Source organism: Passer domesticus, chromosome 22 (genome assembly GCF_036417665.1).
Source record: "Passer domesticus isolate bPasDom1 chromosome 22, bPasDom1.hap1, whole genome shotgun sequence".
Taxonomy (NCBI): Eukaryota; Metazoa; Chordata; class Aves; order Passeriformes; family Passeridae; genus Passer; species Passer domesticus.
The window spans coordinates 1,201,129-1,221,112 of NC_087495.1; the positions used below are offsets into that span (position 1 = coordinate 1,201,129).

General features: G+C 51.2%; 2 protein-coding genes across 23 annotated transcripts in view; one reads left to right on the top strand and one right to left on the bottom strand.

Annotated features, from left to right (window-relative positions):
- TMCO4 (transmembrane and coiled-coil domains 4) overlaps positions 1-11,943 on the top strand; it is a 36,091-nt gene extending 24,148 nt beyond the window's left edge. Inside the window, exons 13-14 of the mRNA XM_064397320.1 lie at positions 339-456; positions 11,613-11,943. Coding sequence (XP_064253390.1) covers positions 339-456; positions 11,613-11,939 — 445 coding nt within the window. The 3' untranslated portion in view covers positions 11,940-11,943. The remainder of the gene's footprint in view (positions 1-338; positions 457-11,612) is intronic.
- HTR6 (5-hydroxytryptamine receptor 6) overlaps positions 1-19,071 on the bottom strand; it is a 44,193-nt gene extending 25,122 nt beyond the window's left edge. For 17 of the 22 annotated variants that reach the window (XM_064397341.1, XM_064397343.1, XM_064397337.1 and 14 more), the window contains exons 1-4: positions 17,380-19,071; positions 15,704-15,862; positions 13,204-15,443; positions 5-4,620 (exon numbers count right to left, since the gene is read on the bottom strand). In XM_064397341.1, coding sequence (XP_064253411.1) covers positions 15,051-15,443; positions 15,704-15,862; positions 17,380-18,102 — 1,275 coding nt within the window. In that variant the 5' untranslated portion in view covers positions 18,103-19,071 and the 3' untranslated portion in view covers positions 5-4,620; positions 13,204-15,050. The remainder of the gene's footprint in view (positions 1-4; positions 4,621-13,203; positions 15,444-15,703; positions 15,863-17,379) is intronic. The other 5 variants (XM_064397345.1, XM_064397342.1, XM_064397340.1 and 2 more) reach the window with 4 other exon arrangements.
- Positions 19,072-19,984: the final 913 nt, after the last annotated feature.

Below are 19,984 nucleotides of genomic sequence, written 5' to 3' on the forward strand. Positions count from 1 at the left end.
TTACACCCCTGTGTCCCAGGAACCTTCTCTGAATCCAGCAAGCATTCCTGGTGTCATTGCTTCATCACACAGACCTGCAGCCGGTCTTGGTCCAGACATCACTGTGCTTCCCAGCACATCCACTCTCCTTGTGGTCTGAGTAGTAACACATTGGGAGTGTTTCAGGTCAGGTTGGACAGGGCTTGGAGCAACCTGGTCTAGTGGAAGGTGCCCCTGCCCATGGTAGGGGGTGGAACAGGATAAGCTTTAAGGTCCCTTCCAGCTCAAACTTCTTCTGGAATTCTTTGATTCCACATGGCGTGGGCAACAAGATTATTCCCATTCTTTTCTGCTTCCAGGGGGGACTGGCTGCTGAGCTTTGTTTACAGAACCTCCTCTGTCCAGCTCAACGTCGCAGGCCTCCAGCCAGTCGACCTGGATGACAGGAGGATGGTGAACATGGACCTTTCCTCTGTGGTAAGTTCTCTTATTCTCATTTTTTCTCCATCATGCTTTGTCTACAGCACTCTAATGCCACACTGACTGTTCTGGGGGAGCTGGGGACTGAAGAGAGCCCCTCTAGGTACATTGTCCCTCTTTCCTGTCTTTGAGAGAACTCTTATCCACACTTCCCTCTGGATTTTGTTGGCCTGGCTAGCACTCAACACTGAGCAAAACAATGAGAATCTATCTCTCCCGTTGGATATGTTTGGGGTTTTTTGGTTCTGACATATCTCATAGTGGAGATAGAAAATGCTGTCACTCCTCACGTAGGGCCTTGCTGTCAGAGAATCATGGAATGGTTTGGGTTGGAAAGAGCTGAGTCCCAAGCTCTGTGAGTGTGGATCCCAGGGAGGTGGGATCAGCAGCTGGGAAACGTGGATCCCAAACACGCGCCCGCACGGCAGGTGCAGCCCACTATCTTATCTTGGTGGAGCCTTCCACACTGCTCAGGTTCAGCCAGGGACAGGCTCCTGGCCCTTGTACCTTGGTCCCCAGGGCTGCAGCAGCCGGAACTGGTTTGGAATTACAGAAGCTCTGTGATAGCAATGATTGGTTTGCCAGGTCCTGCTGCCTTTTTGGAGTGTTTGTCTCCAGGAAACAGGGAGAGATTCACTGGTATATCTGGGAAACATTTAGCTTCCTCAAAGCTGTCTGGTGTCATTAGTGATAAGCCACTGTTAGAACATCTGGCAATATATCTAAGCAATATTCAACTCAATTAACTTAAATTCATCACCACGTTGTTGTCTCTCACAGAAGAAGTGAGCTCTTCCACAGAAAACTAGGCAGAGCTTATCTTGTGTATCCATGTTCACAGAAATCTTGGATGTGCCATTGTGTTTTTTCCGTATCTTAATGTTTTAATTTATTGTTTACTCTCTGCAAACTGGAAGATGCCCAGCACAAAGCTCAGGATGCTTCCATGGTTGGCTCTTCTTCCCAAGTGTTCCCACAAGCTGGCAGGGACTGTCAGTGTTGCTCTGGAGCTAAAGGCACTTTGAAGAGCTTTTAGATTTTTTGGAGCACCAGCTTGCTGAGCCTATAAATACCCAACTGTTCTCAACTTATTTCATTCATGATAACTGAGCTGTGCACAGCCCTTGGCAGCACATGCAGGGCTTGGTGCTGAGCACAGGGAACAGACACTTGGAGGAACAAAACAGGGCTTCCCAGGGGGAAGGGGTTTAGTGGAGGCTTTTAAACATGGCCCATGCATCTTTGCATCTCTCTGGGTTGTCAGCACTTCCACACTCCCACACCCATTTTCTCACTGTCCCAGAGCTGCCAGTACTCATTTGCTCTCTGACATTCATTGCTGGCATGAAAATGGCCCAAGATGCCAAGTGGTGGCACGGGGGTGACGTTTCCTGTCAGTCAGTCCATGTCACCCCTCTCTTTTTGAGTTCTCTTCAGAGACCCTCCTTCTCCTGACCCTCTGCCTCCTGAAGCATGAAACCCCCTGGAGCCCTGCACACTTTATCCTGCCTGGATCACAGCAGCTCCTCCACTCCCCTCAGAGGAGCAGGATTTACATTTCAGCTGAATGAATAAGGTTTGCAGAGCTGCTCTCTGCTCATCTCCCAGGGCTGTGTGTCTGCATCCTGGCTGCCTGCTGCCAGCAGTCAGTCCCAGTGCTGCTCTCCTTCAGAAGGAATTGACACTTCCTTCATCTCACTGCAAAGCTTTGGGGAGGAAAAATGTTTGTTAAGTAGGTGTCATTGCCTTGATCCATTTTCCAGACCATGGGAAGGAATACAGTGCATTCTGGTGAACATTTTAGAAATAAAAGGAGCAAGAATGGGGAAGGAAATATCCGGGAGCAATATTTTTTAAAGTGGCAGGAAAGCAAAGATGGATTTTGCTGTGAGTACAGTGCAGTAGCATAACAGAAAAAAAACCCAAAAAACAAAGTAATATTTAGAGATAAATAGAGATACAGGTATTTTCTTTCTGGAGACCAGCTCCACCCCTGCAGTTGCCCTTGTTGGAGGTCCCTGTGGGTGTCCTGCCAGGAGAAGGAAAGCTGTGATAGAAGAATAAAGTATAGCTGATACAAAGGTGCTCAGCATGAAAATATTATGAAGGCACCATCAGTATTTTTGGCATCTCCTGGTCCATCCATAATGAAAACTGGTCTGTATCCAAACAGCTTGGTTCTTTTGCTGTGGTAGCACTAGAATCCTCAAAAGAGTGGAGGATTAGGAGCCCTCAGTATAAACAGCAATTCACCTCCAAGGCCTCTGTCTCATGTCTCTTTTGATTAGTGTGGTTTTATCTGACTGTCAGTAAAAAAGCAGAGAGAAAAATGTCCTCCCACTCAGCAAATGCAGTTATAAAATCCTTCCTCATGGTTACAAAGGGACTGATTTATTCTGTGGATTTATTTGACAGCACCTGTTAGAGACCAAGGAAGCTGTGGAGCTGCAGGGGATTATCCTGATTGCTGTTTATTCCCAGGGGAGTTTGTTCAGTGCAGTCTGAATTAATATTTGAATATTGCAGAACTGCTCAAGGAGCACCTTCAGGGAGGCTCAGGAGTCAGCAACAAGTCAGGAATGGACAGTTTCACAGCAGCAGCAGTTAGGGATGAACTTGCAGGTTTAGAGGCAGTGAGAATGCATGGCTGGGAGTCCAGGGGAGAGCAGGGATGGATCTTAGAATCATGGAAATTGTGAGTGGGGAAAGCTCTGAAGAGACCATTGAGGCCAGTTGTTCCCCCAGCACTGCCAAGGCCACCACTAACCCATGTCCCCAAGGGCTACATCCACATGGCTTTTAAATCCCTCTGAGAAAGGGAGTTCCATCCTTGCCCTGTGCCAGGGCTGAACAGCCCTTTCCATGGAGAAATCTCCCCTAATATCCAATCTAAATGTCCTCTGGCACAGACTGAGGCCGTTTCCACTTGTCACCTGGGAGAAGAGACCAACCCCCCACCTGGATCCACCCTCCTGTCAGCTCTCAGAAAAGGGACCAAAATTCCCATTATGAGGGAAGACAGATTCAAGGCAGTCAGGTACATCATAAGCAGATGGAAAGTCTGAACTTTGTGAAATCCATTGATTTGGCACTTCTGTGAGTCAGGCTTTTTTTCTCCAAACGCATTAAATTGTGGTTTTACCCACTGTATTCCCAAGACTTGCAGCAAAGAATTAATTGTGGTTACAAAATGTGGATTAATTAAAAACCCTGGGGAGTTGGAAAGGCAATAAAAGGTTGCCAGTGTTCATTGCTCCTTTGTTTCACTTCTTCCCAGTGAGCAGTGCCACCTCCCCAAGGGCAGGATCAGAGGAACAGGAGCTTGGAGCAGAGCTCAGCTTCAGGCAGCTGCCTGGAGGAGCTGGGAGAGCCCCTCTCCCCTCAGGGCCACATGCAGGGCCTTGTGGAAACAATTCCATCTGTCTGTTAGGCTGTGAAGTCACAGGGATGGCTTCCACACCCCTGGAATCATCAGTGGTTTCATCTTCTGTGCTCCTCGTTGCTGTTGATTTGGGAGCTCCAAGAATCCCACATTAAATACATATTCAATATGTTTTTCCCCTTGGGACACAAGCAGAGGGTTCTGGCAGTGTCACTGTGTTAGAACAGAGGAAGAAACTGAAAAAGCTTTTCCAAAAGAGTGCAAAGGAGGCCATTAATAACTTGCAGTTTGTTTTTGCTTTGTGGCTCACAGACCTCAAAGGCCAGTGTCCCTCCTCACTGCTCGAGCTGGATGTGCTTTGTGGGAGCCTGGGGATGCTCAGCTGCTTCTAAAGGCAGAGAGAGCCACTTTATAGGACTCATATTTCATAAGGCTGGTGCCCAAATTCCCACAACTGGAACAAGCAGAGAGCCACAATTTCCTGCAGATCCACAGGAGGGATTTTCCCATTCCCCATGGTGCCTGGAACACGTGTGTATCCTTCCACAGGGGATTCCCACGTTATCTGTGGGGTGTGTAGAGTGCTCATAGCCCCCAGCTACCCTGGGCAGGGCTGAATTCCTGGCACTGCAGCTTCTCCTTCAGAAGAGCTGAAGGAACCAATGCCACGTTTGAGTGACTCACAGGTGGTCTGTATTTCCATCAAACACAGTCCAGCAGAGGAAATTCACTGTTCCTTTGCAGAGCCAGCAAAGTTGGGTTGCCAGCACATCTTTCTCCTGTGGAACATAACAACTGACATCACAAATCACCTTTGACAGATTTTCTATTCCCCCTTAGAGCACTTTGCATGTGGAAATGGGACAATTCCTGCAAGTGCAGGCACTGCACCCCTATTCTTTCCTGGTTTGCAGCAGGCAGGTCTGTAGCTGTTGACTTTGCAGGCAGCTTTCCCCATCCCAGCCCTTCATGGAGCAAAGCAGTGGGAGTTTTCCCAAAATACTGTTCAGCTGGATTCTTCAGGAATGGCCACACAGAGCCCAGGCAGGTGAATTAAGGATAAAAAAAAATCAGCTTTTAATTTCCTGTCTTCTGCTGGAACATGAACACTGATTCTGTATTATTTCTCTGCTCCCTTTGAGCTCCCATTCTGACCTTCTCAGCTAACATGGAAACAGAATCCCAGTGCAACAGCCAATTAGAAGTGTTAATCAGGGGGAAGGCTGACTTTGCTGACACCTTGTGCACATCATGTGTTTGAGATGCTGCAATTAGAGCAGCTGAATTATTGATAGGAGCTGAATGTCACTGAAATACCACGAAGGTGTCACTGCCCTGGTGACACTGGGGGAAGGGGAGGGCTTAAACCTACTGCAGATCCCCATGAGGTGGATTTATAGCATATCACGTTGCTGAGGAGAGACATGGCACTGCTCCACAGCTCTTGGAATTTTCCAAATGCCCAAGACTTCTTGCCCAGACACATTATTGCCATCAGTTCATGAGGGGTGAGTCAGAACAGGTCATTGTCCCCAAAATCAGCAAAAATCCCTTTAGTTAATCTCAGGTGACCTTGTTTTGTGGGGTTGGGCTGAGAACCTGGTTTGAAATCAGCAGAGATGGTAATGTTTGAGCTGCCAGATCTTGTGTATTCCTGGAACAGGATGGGGAGAGGAAGGGTGACAATCCCTTTGGGTGTCACAGGAGTCACCCTCTGCCTCAGGCAGGTCCTGATGCATCCCTCTGGTTATGGACACCAAACCTCATCTCAGTGTTCTTGTGAGGAATCCTGAAGATTTTCCCATACTCCTGGTGTGATCAATATGTCCAGTGACCAATATGTCCAATATGACCCATTTTGGGTCACTAGTGGCCTGCTGTGGTTTCTAGTGGCAGACACCTGGATCCCCTAAGCTCCTTCTAGGAACACTCCAATTCAGTGTATCAATCCAGTCTTTATTTTTGGGATCTCTTGTCCTCCATGGCCCAAGACATTATGTCCAAATTACTTCCCCGTGATAATTATATGCACAGTTTATACTGGGTCTTTTAAAACACTCCTTAAACCATTGAATTTAAATATTTTCACTTGGATTAGCACCAAAAAATTATTATTTAAGTGTAGCTACCTTATAAATGAGTGGCAGTTGTTGGGGAGAGCATCAACAAAAAACAGTCAACAGCAGCTCCACAAACAGTTGAAAAGCAAATGGAAGAGCTGTTTCCTTCAGGGGTGGCTTGGAGTGCATTACTGGCAACAGAGGGACATTTGTGAAGGCACATTTCCCTTGAAACTCTTTCAAGGAGTCCTTTACTAATTCAGAATATTAATTCCCAATTTTGTGCTGTCTGTTGTCACTAATGTACAGCTGCTCTCGATTTGTTCCTTAGATCTCCAGAATTGATTCCTCCATTTGCTTCCTAGATTTTCTTGTTATATTCTGTATTTTACTCTTCTCCATCTTCCTCTTGGAATTGCTGAAGGTAAATTGAGAATAAAGCTGGCAGAGATTTTCAGCAATGGATGAATCCAGCAAAAGCCAGTGATTACTCAGAATTTTCAACATTGAAACACAAAACATATCAAAGTTTGATGGAGAAAACTCTTGGAAAAAACTCTTGCCTTGGTGTAGAATTGCCTGAGGGTGTCTGAGGGGAACATCCTTCAATTACCACCCTAGAAGTGACAATGACTGGATCAATCTGTTTTGGCTGAAAGATGATTGCAGGGAAAAATTACAGTCTGGCTAAAAAAATATCACTGCAGTGAAAGGAGAACTTTTACCAGTCAAGTGAGTTTTGAAATGAGAAGAAAAATAAGAATTGAATGCCTTATTCTGTCCACAAGGACTGTGATTGTGCAAAGGGATGCTGTGAAAGCAAAGCCTCTGAGTCTCAGCAGAATAAGTCTTTATTCCCTCAATTTGGCAGAGCAGAAATAGAAACATTAAAGAGGAATAATGCAAATGGCATTGTCAAGATTTCCAAAATAAATTCAGCTCTATCAATTTTTCCTCAAATACATATTTATTGGTTTCTCAAGGACTGCTGGTGCCCAGGATGCACTACTGCTGCAGGTGCCAAATTCAACTGGTGAATTGAATAAATTTTTTAATAAATCAATTTAAATGGTAGCTTCTGAATTACTGGATGTATTCACTGTCCTCACTTTGACATTGTTTCCTGAGGATCCAAACAGAAGAATTTTACTCCTATTCCAACTACATTCAGCACAGCCTGTGTCAAGGTATGTTGAATGTTTTCTGTTTCCTGATGTGCAATCTGCTCTGTCTCTGGATTTTCCAGCTCCTCTGCCCAGGCAGCATCAGGGTTTTGCCATGAGGAACTGTGGGAAAACCCAGGACATTTTCTGCCAGGCTGAGAGGGGATTGTTCAGCCTGCAGAGGAGAAGGCTCCAGGGAGAGCTCAGAGCCCTTCCAGTGCCTAAAGGGGCTCCAGGAGAGCTGGAGAGGGATTGGGGACAAGGGATGGAGGAACAGGACACAGAGAATGGCTTCCCACTGCCAGAGGGCAGGGATGGATGGGATATTGGGAAGAAATTCTTCCCTGTGAGGGTGGGGAGGCCCTGGCACAGGGTACCCAGAGCAGCTGTGGCTGCCCCTGGATCCCTGGCAGTGCCCAAGGCCAGGCTGGACAGGGCTTGGAGCAGCCTGGGACAGTGGAAAGTGTCCCTGTCCATGGCAAGGGTGGAATTGGAGGATCTTCAAGGTCCCTTGCAGCCCAAGCCACTCTGGGATTCTGTGGATGCCCTCTGCCATGCAGGATGTAGCCAGTCAGAATGAAGGCGTTCACTGACATGTGGGAATATCTGTGACCAGAGAAGCTTGGCAGAGCTGACTGGATTTTGAGGGATAGCCCTGCAATCCATCAGCCTGTGCCACCATTTGGGCTGTGTGGGTTCTGAGGCAGCATCCAGAACTGAGGAGTTTTTGAAAGCAGCAGGGACATTTCAGCTTCTTCCCTTCTGCACTGACAGCTCCAGACCTGGCAGTTCAGTTCAGAGCAGGGCTGAGCTCCAGTGCTTCTCCTGGACATCACATTCACTGTAGCTTTGGGAAAGGGAGAGTAAAAAATAGCAATGCCCAGAGGGGCTGAGCTGGCTCTGCTGCTTGGTTTCACTCTGTGTGTGACACCCAGGGAGGTGAGGGCTCCTGGGAGCTGTGATTGTCCACTGAGCTCCAGAACCTTCAGCTCACTCCAGGAACGCCTTCATCCCCCATAAAATACCATTTGCTATGAAAACAGACAATATTAGCCAAAAGGGAATCCTGAAGGATCCCCTCCAAGGTTGTTGCTGCTCCTGCTGAGATAACCAAGCTCTGCAGAGGTGTTTGAACTTGAGGGGGTCTTTAGCTGTGTAATAAAATTGCTCTGTGGACTTGGTGGGCTTAAAATGAAATGTGAAATTCTCAAGTGTATGAGTGACCTGTGTATTCCCCACCACACTGCTTGCCTCCACAGTGATTCCCTGAGAATCCATGGGGGGTTTGTTGAGGGGGAGCAGGAGGAAGGCCCAGCTGAGCTGCCCTGACCTTCCCCTGCCCACAGGGAGCAGAGGGGCAAGGGACACTCAGCTGAGCTCTGACAGTTCCATAGCCCTGCAGAGCATTTGGAGCCATGTGCACTCCTGTGTTGGCTGCTTGGGATAGGTGGAGGAGCTTTTATTGAAGGACACTGGACGGGATCTGAAGGTTCTTGGCTCTGGAGTGAGCAATGCAGTGTTATCTTGCTGTACCGAGCTTGTCCCTGTGATGTCATTGCTGTGACATCAGTGTTGTGATAGCCATGTTGTGACTGAGTCCTGCCTGTGCCTGAGTCAGTGGAGAGCCAGGATTGTGGGAAATGTCTCCTTCCTCCTTGCCCTTCCTTGCCCTTCCCTTGGCAGCAGCTGCTCCAGGACACGCCGAGTTCCTGGCAGTCAAACCAGAGAGAAGCCAGGATTGTTAATCCTCTGTATCCGACAGAAACACTGCCCTGGCAGTTTGGTTGCCTTAACTGATTGTTCTCAGGGACTTTTTTGATACTTTTGGGTGGATTTGCACCTGAAAAGTTTTCCAAACATGCTGAGCTGACCGGCTGATGGATCTTCCTGGGCAAAGCCATCAGTTTTGTCCTGTGGAGATCCCCAGCGTGGCACTGGAGTCCTGCAGCAGCACTGCCAGAGGCACCTGGCTCGTGGCTATCAGTGAGTCAAAGCAACCATAAAGTCAAATGGTTGACTGGGATCAGTCAACCAAATATATCTGAGGAAAGTCACCTAAACAATCCCAATAAATCCACCCCACTGCTTTCCTTACAACAAGCAAAAATGTGTTTGCTCTGGTGCCAAGCACACTTCCGTTTGTCCTAAATTTCCCCTGCACTTTGTTCTGACAAATATAAAAATAATTTTTTATTTGCCTTTTAAGTTTTTATTGACAATGTTGTAGGTGTTCCCCTCCCATCTCCAGCACCACCTGCCCAGCAGAGGAATTCAGGCTTTCAGACTGAAGAAGAAAACAGGCTTTGTGAGCTGGAATTGCTGGGTTTTCCCACCAGGATGTCTTTAAAGAGACAATAGAGTTTGTTTGCTGTTCTTTTCCTGGTGGCTCAGTGCAGCAGAGAAGCATCCTCCCTCCTTTTACCCTCCCAGGGGTTGCTCTGGTCCAGCTTTATGGAATCCTCTCCTCTGCTATCCTACAGACAGGAGTGAGTTTCCTTGGAAGGGACTGAACAGAGCTGCAAGAGGGACAGACTCTCACGAGGTCTCAGTTTTCTTTCAGCTGCATGAGCTCCTCAGAATGGCTCATACCCAGCTTCTCTCAGGGATCATGGTGCTCAGAGAAGAGGAATTCCCTGTTGTTTTAGTGGAAGCTGCTGGATACTGAGGAGTAATGAAATCAGTCCTTAGGGTGGCAGAGGAAATTTGTTCTCTCTGACTAATGACTCAGTAACAACAGGCTGATCATTCCCAAGGCAGGGCAGGCAGATGGTGTGACTGGAGAGGTTCTGAATGCAGCAAACCAAGAGCCTTCAGCCCCTGCTCCCAGTAACCCAATTCCTTCCTGTCTCTGCACACTTTGCCCAAGGCCATGCTCATTCCTTCTGCCAGCCCCCCTGGCTGAGAAGTAAAAGGGCTGTACTTTTCCAGAGGACAATGTCCACAGCTCCCAGCCCTTCCATGGTTAATTATTTTAATTAACTAATCTGTTCAAAACATCCAGAGCCCATTGAGCCATCTGGACGGATTCAAGTCACATATTTGTATTCCTGATGTGCTGATTAAATCCTTCCGTTTGCTCCAAGCCCTCAGTGCAGCCAAATGTGCCCCTCCAAAGCTGCTTCACACAAACACCTCAGGGGGTTGGATTTGGGGGAAAAGGCTGTCTTCAGCTTTGGGAGAGGTGTGCTGGGATCCCTGGTGCTGGCACAGCCATGAATCCCACAGTGGTTTGGGTTGGGAGACACCTTAAAGCCCACCCAGTGCCACATCCTGCCATGGCAGGGACACCTTCCACTATCCCAGGTTGCTCCAAGCCCTGTCCAACCTGCCCTTGGACACTGCCAGGGCAGCTGAATGATTGCTCTGGCACCAGTCAGGAGCAAGCAGGAGATGAGCAGAGGGCCCAGGGCTGGGGTCTTTACAGAGCTCTGTGAAAAGCTCTTACCATCATCATCCCTTCCTGGGGGTGTCATCCCTGTGTCTGAAAAGCAGGAATCCTGGGACTGAGGTTGTGGGTATTCTCTGCCATGGAAATTCCCTAATTGCTAGCAAGGTCTGGGAAAACAAAAGGCCAAGACTGCTCTCTGGCTGGGTTAGGAAGTTTTAAACTGCTAAAAGTTGGATTTACCAGAGAGGCTGAAGTATCTGGAGATGCTGTTGGTACATCAAGAGCTTGGGACACCTGGAATGGGGGAGGAATTTCAGCCTCTCCAGCCACGTGGCTTTAGGATCAAGAATAGTCACGTGCAGAGGAGATTTCCTCTCCTCCTGTGCCCTGATTGGAAGGAAAGTTTCCAACATCCATCTCAGAAAGGGTTATCTTGTCGTGGAATTCATTTTACAATTAAACTGTCTGGGTTTTTACACATACTGTTGACCTTTATTTGGTATGTGAACCCATAATTCCTGGGCTCCCAGTTTTATACAGGGCGGGATAGATCAGTGCAGCTTCCAGCTGAGCATCTCATCTTGGGAGCTGTCTAAGGTTTAATGACTCTGTCTTAATTTAAATAAGATAATCTTGGCTTTTACAAGGGAGCTGAGGCACCTGGAGGACACCTTTAGCAAGAGCAGGCAACTGAACTAAGAGAACTCTCCTGCCTGGGTGTATCTCCCCATGGCAGAGCTCCTCCTTTACCCTCCTGGCACCCAGGATTTGGGGGTTGGAACTCAGCCAGGCTTTTAAACCTCTCAGAGGAAAAAGTCATCCAGGACCAGAGTGCTCCAAGCACTGCAGCCACTTCAGGCTGGTCAATGGACACCTGCACTTACCCAGGGGTGGAATCACCACTCCTGGAAATATGCAAAAAACATGTGAATGTGGCACTTCAGGACATGGGCTAGTGGTGGCCTTGACATGATGGACTTGATGACCATAAACATCTTTTCCAACCTTAACAATTCCATGATTCTGTGACTTTTTTCCAACCTCATTCTTTCCATCTGTCAGAGCCAAACCCAAGTCTCTCGGTGGTGGTGGCTGAAGGGATGAAGGGCTGAGCTGGATTCCTGTGGCTTTCCCCCTCACAGGATTCTTGTTCCCTGCAGGTGAATGGCCACCTGGACTACATGAAGCAGATGGACACGATCCTAAAAGCCGTGGGCATTAAAACCAAGGAATGCCAGCTGGAAGAGAAGGGCAGCCTTTTTTCCCCTCAAGCCAAGAAATCCCAGCAGGCAGCTGGCAGCGAGGCTCAGGGACAGGAAAACACCAGGAAAGAGGAGGACGAGGCTGGGAGTGAGGCTCTCCCAGCCAGCTGTGCTCACCGACAAAATTCCTCCAGCTCTGCCCTGGGAGAACCCTCACCACCCTGCCCAGAGTGCTCACACAGCAGAGACAGCACGGACCAGGCAGTGGGGAAGGGAGCAAATTAGGGCAGAGCTGCTCAGCCAGCACACAAACCGCTGTCAGCACATCCGTGGCACTGGGATTCCCAGAGGATGGAGCTGGCGGAGCTGCAGCTGCAGTTTCCAGCCCCTCCGGAGAAGAATGTGGCACTGGCGTGGCACTGGATCAAAGCGCTTGGAGCCGCCGCCCACGGCACCTCCCCGAGGCGGGGAGGGCTGATTCCTGCCCGAGGCTGCACTGCTCCTCGGGAATCCGAGACAGATCCCGTCCAAATCCCTGCAGGAAGCAGCTGCACCCCTCGGCACCGTGTCCCTGCTGTGACTGGGGGAAGCAGGTGGCTCTGAGGGGATTTAAAGCATTTCACAGAGAGGGGTTCATCACTAGGAAATTAAAATAAAACCATTTTTCCACTGGAGATGAGTTTGGTTTGAGGATCTCAGGTGTGTTCCAGGCTCTACCTGCCCCACTCTGGACGGATCTGGATCTGCTCTCCAGCTCTGCTGACCAGGAGGGTAAAAGCTCGGGCTGCCAGGGTTTCTTCCCCCACCTGCTGCAGGTTTGCTGCCAGGGCTTGGGCACTTTCCCATCTCCAAGATGGTTTCCCTGTGTCCAGGCTGAGGTTGGTGGGTGTTTGAGGTCCTATTCCTGTTAGAAACATGTTTGGGACCCTGGGAGAAAGCGGCAGGAAAACCAAGGGGGTTTTGGATGGTTTATGAAAATTCCTCCCAAGTTCTCCAAGCCAGCAACCCACTGAGACTTTCCTTTTGTGTCCCACACATGTCTCCAGCCTTAAAAGCTCCATCCAGACATATTTTTAATTGGCTTAGAACAAAGCCAATACTTGGCACAGAATAAACATGGATCTGTTTGATTTCTACCTCCTTCCATAAAAGTGTGTTGGCTCCACTCTCTTCATCCCCAGTCTCAGAGCAGAGGAAAGGACCCAGTTCTACATCCCCTGCCAGCACAGCTCCAGAGCCTTGTGGGAATGATCCACATCTTCCATAAAAGCCCCTTTTCTGGCCAGTTTTGCTGCTGAGCCCAGGCAAGTGCACCAGTCAGGAGTGTGGCAGGAGGGTAATCCCCTCTGGGGTTTTATGCTTTGCCACAAGGGAGTGTTCAAACTCTCCCACCTCCATCTGGGGGGTCCTGTTGACTTATGAGAGGGAAAATACTGAGGGAAAATACCTTCCCATTTTTGTTCACACAGGGTTCTCCCCCTCCTCCTCCCCACTGACCCAACAGCCATGTTAATCCCCCCTCCCATTCCCAGCTTCCTGCAAACCTTACCTGCAGATCATTCCTCATGGAGTCAGACAGCTGGCTTTGGGGGTGATGCTGTGACCCAGCAAAGCACCGTGGTTTGGATGCAGTGCCTGGCAATTGCTCTCCCTAAATCCAGCATCCCAGGGGCTCAGAGCTGCCCAGCTCTGACCTCGAGGGGTGCCTCACTGCAGAGACCACAGGGACTGACTGTGGGATCCCACAGGGATGGGGCTGTTCAGCCAGCTGCTGGTGGTGCCATTGGCTGCAGGGTTGGGATGGGATTCCTCTGCTCATCCAAGGGTTTGTCCACAAGCAAACACCTACTTACACAGAAGTGCCTGCATGAGACAGGAAGGAATTATTGCTTTTGAACATCTGGCTTGAAGAGGTGACTCTCCCTCTCTCTGTGTCCATCTCCAGAGGCTGATTTGGTACCTAACAAACTTCCAGACTCCACAGTATCTTTTTCTGCTCCTTTTTAACCTGGGTTGTTGTCCAAGCTTGTATTTATACAAAGCCATTGGGGGAAGATGCACATCTTGATCTGGGTGCTCAACACCAGCCCCAAGCTCCATCTGCAGCAAAATGCACTGAACAGTTTGAGGTTTGAGCCTGTGCTCAGCCCTCAGTGTGTCCCAGTCACCCATCCCTGGCTCCCAAGGGATTTGTGGCAAAGAAATGCTGGCTTGGTCATACAAACTCCTGTTCAGTTCTGGAAGAGCCGTGGGCAACGTGGAAAGAAAACTGAAAGTGGCCTGGTGTGTGGCTGCTTCTGGCAGCATCCTGTATCCAGGGGATGCTCTGTGTCCATTTGGGTATCAGGGAGTTCCAGGAAAACAGTCTTGGAATTAGGCAGAAGGCTTGGAGTGAAGGATCCAGGGAGGGCACAGCAGCCAACTGCCAGCCCAAAGGCACTTGAGAAAGACTTTACTAAAATAATTTATTTTATTGATTTTTTGAAGTGCCCACTTGTCACATTTACTCAGTGTTCCTCTGCTTATGGCTCTGGGAAGGGGGCTGGCATTGTCATTTAAAATACAATTTTCCTTTAGATTCTTAGCTGAAGTGTATTTTCTAACTGCATCATCGAGGACATGATGAATTGTCGGAGGGAAGCGAGATGGGATGTGCAGGAGTGGGAAGCTGTGGGATGGAGCCTGTGGGAGGAGCTGATCCCATTACTACTGCGAGACACGCGTGGAGCCACCGTGAGTCGCACCCCACACCCGCACTGAACATCCAAAAATCAGTGTTGGACACTCTGCACCAAATTCAGCCCCCGCAGTGCAGCTCTGCGTGACAAGGCACGGTGGTGCCACTGAGCTGGAGTGCACTGTGACAGGAACCTGAGACAGACACGACTCCAGGGAGGAGATCCAGCTCCAGCTCCAGGAAGATGTGATGTTCCGTGGGCTGAAACAGCCCCAAACCTCAGTGTTCCTGCTGAAGCAGCTCTAAACCTCTTGCCCATGAGCCACAGGATGTTTTTCCACCACTCCCCTCAGTGCACTTGGAGAAGATCTGCTGAGCTCTGTGTGTGCAAAGCCAAGCTTGGCTTGAGGTTAGTGAGACACAGAGTCTGGAATCTGAGGTTCAGACTCATCAGAGATGGGAAGGCCGCAGGAAGGGTTAGGGGACGGTGGTGGTGGTGAGCACAGGAGGGATGAAAGAGAGACAAAGCTGGTTAATTCAGCAGCAACACCTGGCTCTGCACGGTTTGATCCTCCTTGTGGTAGCGCCCGGGGCCACCATCCCTTCCATGAGCTGCACTGTGTGCTGGAACAGGGAGCCGGGGAGATGGCTTGTGGCAAATCAGCTCCCAGAGGGTGTGTGAGGGGATCCTTCTGTCACACCGAGCTATGCGCGCCCGCTCAGGCCACGGGCGTGCCGAGCTGCAGCTCCGTGTCCGGGGGCTCGGCGTCCCAAAGGCTGACGGAGCGGGCGCCGGGGCCCCGCGGCGCCGGGAGCAGCCTGGGCTCACTGCCCGGTGCCCCGGAGTCGATGGAGTCGGTCTCAGCCTGCAGGGTCAGGACGTTCTTGAGGGAGGTGGCAGCGCGGGGCCCGCTGTTGGAATTCCTCATGGACAGGGAGATGGCGCTGGGCCGGGGCTCCGCCGAGCGCCGGCAGCAGGGCAGGAATTTGCCCATGGCCCTCTTGAAGTCCCTCATGAAGAGCGGGTAGATGATGGGGTTCATGGTGCTGTTGCAGTAGCCCAGCCAAGTGAGCACATCGAAGAATCCGGCCGGGACACAGTCACAAACTGCCTGGGGGGACACAGCAGGCATCAGCAGCCTCCCACCGCAGCCCCAACCCAGAGGGGTTTCCCAGGCACACCAACATTCCCCTTTCAGAGGAAACCTTCAAATCCCTTTTGAAGGGTTTTTCCCTTGCTGTTGCTCCCTGGGGAATTGCAACCTTGGCCGCAGAGGTCTAGCAAGACCTTCTGGTGCCTCCAGTTGAACCCAGCTGGATTCCAAAGGGAAAACTTCTGGAAACCCGACACAAAGCTCCCACAGGCTCTTACCTGAGCTACATTGGTGATGAAGAAGGGCAGCCAGGCCACAAAGAACATGCCCAGGAGGATGCCCAGGGTCAGGCTGGCCTTCAGAGCCTTCTTGCTGTGCTTGTTGGTGAACCTCCTGCTCTCGCTGCCGGCCAGGGGCTGGCTCGGGGTGCGTGGGACCTGTGGCCAGAGACAGGGAGTGGTGGGCAACTCTCCCTGGCAGCAGCACTGGCCTCTGCCCAAGAAAAGTGGCATTTGGTGCTCCAGATCCTGCAGAAACCCTGCCAGGAATTCCTTTCTCCGAGGGGCAGGAGCTGGGCACACACTGCTGAAGCACAAATTAGGAAGGGGAAGCAATAGCAACCCTCAACACTGAGGGTATGATTTTATTTACTGTAAAATAGTGTGTTTGTCATTAGGCTGCTCTTTAGAGAAAAACCCAGCTCAGTCCATGTGAGGATAAAGTCTGTCCTAAACAGGCAGCTCCAGCTGCTGATTACAGCAGCAAACTAATTATGGTTTTAAAATGAGGACATGAAACATGTCAGCCTCCAAACACCATCACCCAGCCCTCCATCCCCTCCTGCAATCTAAAATTAAGTGATTATCTCAGCCCTCCCCTGTAATTAAATGATGCCCTGTTGCAACTCAGCTTCTGGCCCAAAAAGAGAACAAAAAGTCTCTAAAATTAGATAAAGGTGAAAAAGGTTAAAAAATGAATCTGAGGAGTGCCAGCAAGGGAACCTTTTTCCCCAGCCAATCTGGGTCTTCAAGGAACCTTTTGGGCCTCAGCTGAATGACAGGGGGATGGGTGCTGCTCTTGCATGGCACAGCAAAGCCCTGAAACATCCCCTGACTCTGTGGAGTCCAAAACTTGGCATCCTTTGAGAAAATAAATACTTTATCATATTGTGTGTTTATTCTTTAATTGTCCTTTTCATTTGACTGTCTGGTGCAGCTTATCACGTGTGGGAGAGCTGGCCAGAGTCCTGGCTCTGCTTTTGGAGAGAATAAACTCAATCAAAGTATTTAAAGGCAATTAAGTTTGCCTTTTCCCTGTAGGATATGAGGTCAATAAAGCCTATTACAGGGAATTAAAGCTGTTAGATTTAGTGGCAATTACCTTCTCCTGGAGAAATACAAACAAGTGCAGCCACGTTTTTGTTATAAAACCCACACACTCCGGTTCCACCGGCGAGCACACGAGGAGGGGTTTGGCAGCTCCTGTTATAGAGCAGGTAACAAAAATAGAAGCTTCTGTTCAAAATAAGGTGCTCTTGGGAATCTGGCATTTGCTATTAGTTAAAATCCTTCTCCCCCATATGTCTCACACCCACCACGGCCAAGATTTATGAGTGGAAAGTCAGATAAGATTAAACCCCTCGGGGATGACGCCAGCCAAGAGAAGGGGGAAACTGCATTTATTTTGCACTGCTGAGCATTTTTGCCTGAATCTTATTTATTTCTCTGCTTCTGCTCATGCTGTTTCTGTGCTCATGAGCAGCTTCAGAGCTCTCCATTGCTGGGACGAGGCATGGGGCACCTCAGAGGATGTCAAGGAGGTAGATGTTGCCCAAAATCTCCCTCCCTGCAGTTGTCAAAGCTGGCTCCAACCCTGAGGCCATCCAGGAAGCAGAAACAGCCCAGGCCCCCAAACTGTGGGGTCTGCCAGAGCAACGTCCCTGTGGGTGCCTTACCTGTGGCGTGGCCTCGTCGGTGGTGGCCACGTTGGAGGCCAGGGAGGCCACCTGCACGGCCTGCTTGCGCGCCGCCAGCAGGATGCGGCAGTAGGTGAAGGAGATGGCGGCGGACGGCAGGAAGAAGGTGAGGCAGGAGGCCACCAGGGCGTAGGGCAGACTGACAAGCAGCCGGCACTGGTCCTCGTCCCCGCGGCCGGTGACGTTCAGGGGCCGCACCTGGAACTCCAGCTCGTGCCACCCCATCTTGATGGGCAGGAAGGAGGCCAGCGCGGCCAAGCTCCAGGTGGCCAGGATGAGCGCCAGCGCCCTGCAGGACGTCATGCGCAGCTTGTAGCGGAGCGGGGACGTGATGAGCAGGTACCGGTCCAGGCTGATGACGCACAGGTTGAGGATGGAGGCGCTGCAGCACATGACGTCGAAGGAGGCCCAGAGGGAGCAGAAGTCCCCCCGCAGCACCCAGCGGCCGTAGAGCTGGTTGAGCATGGCTGGGGGCATCACCACCAGCCCCACCATCAGGTCCGACATGAAGAGGGACACCAGGAAGTAGTTGGAGGTGTTGCGGAGGGAGCGCTGCGTGACGATGAGCAGGATGAGGAGGAAGTTTCCTGCTGTGGTCAGCAGGATGATGAAGCAGAGGAAGGCGGCCACCCAGCTGCTGCCCATGAGCAGGGAGTGCTCCCCCAGCACGCTGGCATTGGGGTCCCCCAGGTCCCCCTCCATGAGGAGCCGGGGGCGGGCTGGCCCTGGGCTGGAGACCTTCTCCAGCGTGGCCTGTGCTATGTGATCATCACCGGGGCAGGGGAAGGAAGATCATCTCTCTGCACTCTGTGTCTGTCCTCCCTTCTCCTCTCCTGCTCCTCTCCCTCTCTTTCCCCACTGTCTCTCTTCACTGGCACTCAGGGCAGGGTGACATTCCCAGGAGCCGATCAGCAGGACCAAGGTTCCCTCCCCATTACTCACAGCAGTTCCTGTAAATCCCCCTGCTCTGGGATGCCTCTGGATGCTGCTTCTGGATGCTGGGGATGAGCTGGAAGGCAGGGTTCCCAAGATGCCAGGGATGGCAGGATGCTCTGGATACCCTGATGCTCTGGATGCACTGGACCAAAGGATAATACAACGCCGAGATGCTCTGGATGCTCTGCACTTCAGATGCTGGGGATGCTCTGCATCCCAGGATATTCCAGATGCCAGGGCTGCTCTGTACCCAGGATACCCTGGACGCTGGGGATGCTCTGGACTCCAGGATGCTCCAAATGCTGGGGATGCTCCGGTCCCCCGAGGCTCAGCTGTCGTCCCCCAGCTGAGCTGGGCTCCCTGCAGAGCTCTGTCCCCGGGGTCCCAGAGCTCCTCCGCTGCTGCAGCTGCTGCAGCCGGAGCCGTCAGGAGCGGCACAGCAGCCTCAAGCGAGGACCGGGATGCTCGCAGCCAAGCCCGCCCGGGAGGAGGAAGATCCGCAGGGTGGAAGGGATCTCTCCCGCGGCGGAGGAGCGTCCAGCCCACAGGGAGGTGTGGGAGTGGGTGTGTGCAGGTGCCAGCCCGACTTTCACCTGCTGCTGTGGATGCACACAAAGGATGCAGAAATGCCGATCGAGGAGGTGGGGCTGGGGGGGAGAGGAGGAGATGAAATGAAGCGCTAATGAAAACAGGGAGCTGGGCTAAACTCCACAAAGTGGCAGCCAGAGAGTTCCCGTTTCTGCCTTAAAGTGACAGCCCCGTGCTCTGCCATCCGTGCCAGCGCTGGAGCCCTGGCTGGAGGCACCTGGGCCAGCAGCTCAGTGGCCAAACCCAGCCGGCAGCTCCGAGTTCCAGGCTCCATCCTCCACACTGGGTGATAAAAAGCAAAATTTTGCAAAGTCTAATAAAAAATCAGCTGCACACAACAGCCCTCAGGCAGCAGCCAGAGGACTCGCTGGCAGATCTTCCATCAATCTGCAGCCAGGGATGGAGGAGCAGAGACAAGGGAGAGCCTGGCCCCTCTGCTCCTGTGTTATTTGGACTGGCTCAGGGCAGCACAGCTCCCTGCCTGAGGGGCAATCCTGGGTGGCCCCACAGCAACCTGCCCTTTAGCAAGTGGGAGGCAACATGTGAGAGGAGCCAGCTCAGAAAGCCCTTCTGAGTCTCTGTGTGCTGCTGGGCCCTCCACGCTGCCACCTCCACACTCAGGGCAAATACCTCAGGGGGCTGGGCAGGGACTGCTTGGGGTTTTTTAATTACCCAAAGGTGGGGTTTTCCCAACAAATGGCTGTGATTTCTGCTGGGGGAGACCGGGACTGAGGGCAGTGGCTCCAGCACAGACCAGAGCTGAGGGTGTGCTCCTGGCACCCACCCTGTGCTCCCAGGGCCAGGCCCTGCAGCTGCTGCCCATTCCTCCCCAAATTCCCACTAAAGCTTTCCTTAACACGCCTCCCTGGGCAGTTGTGCTGCAGATGTGTGGGTGAGAGCCAGCTGTGAGCACCACACTCCAGCCACCCACCCTGGGACAGAAATCAGCCTCTCTACCACGTCCTGATCTTCCAGTCACCTTTCCAACAAATTTGTTGTGCTTTTCCCAGTGCCTGAATGGGCATTCCAGGCCTGGAAACCATCTGTGAGCAAGGCACGG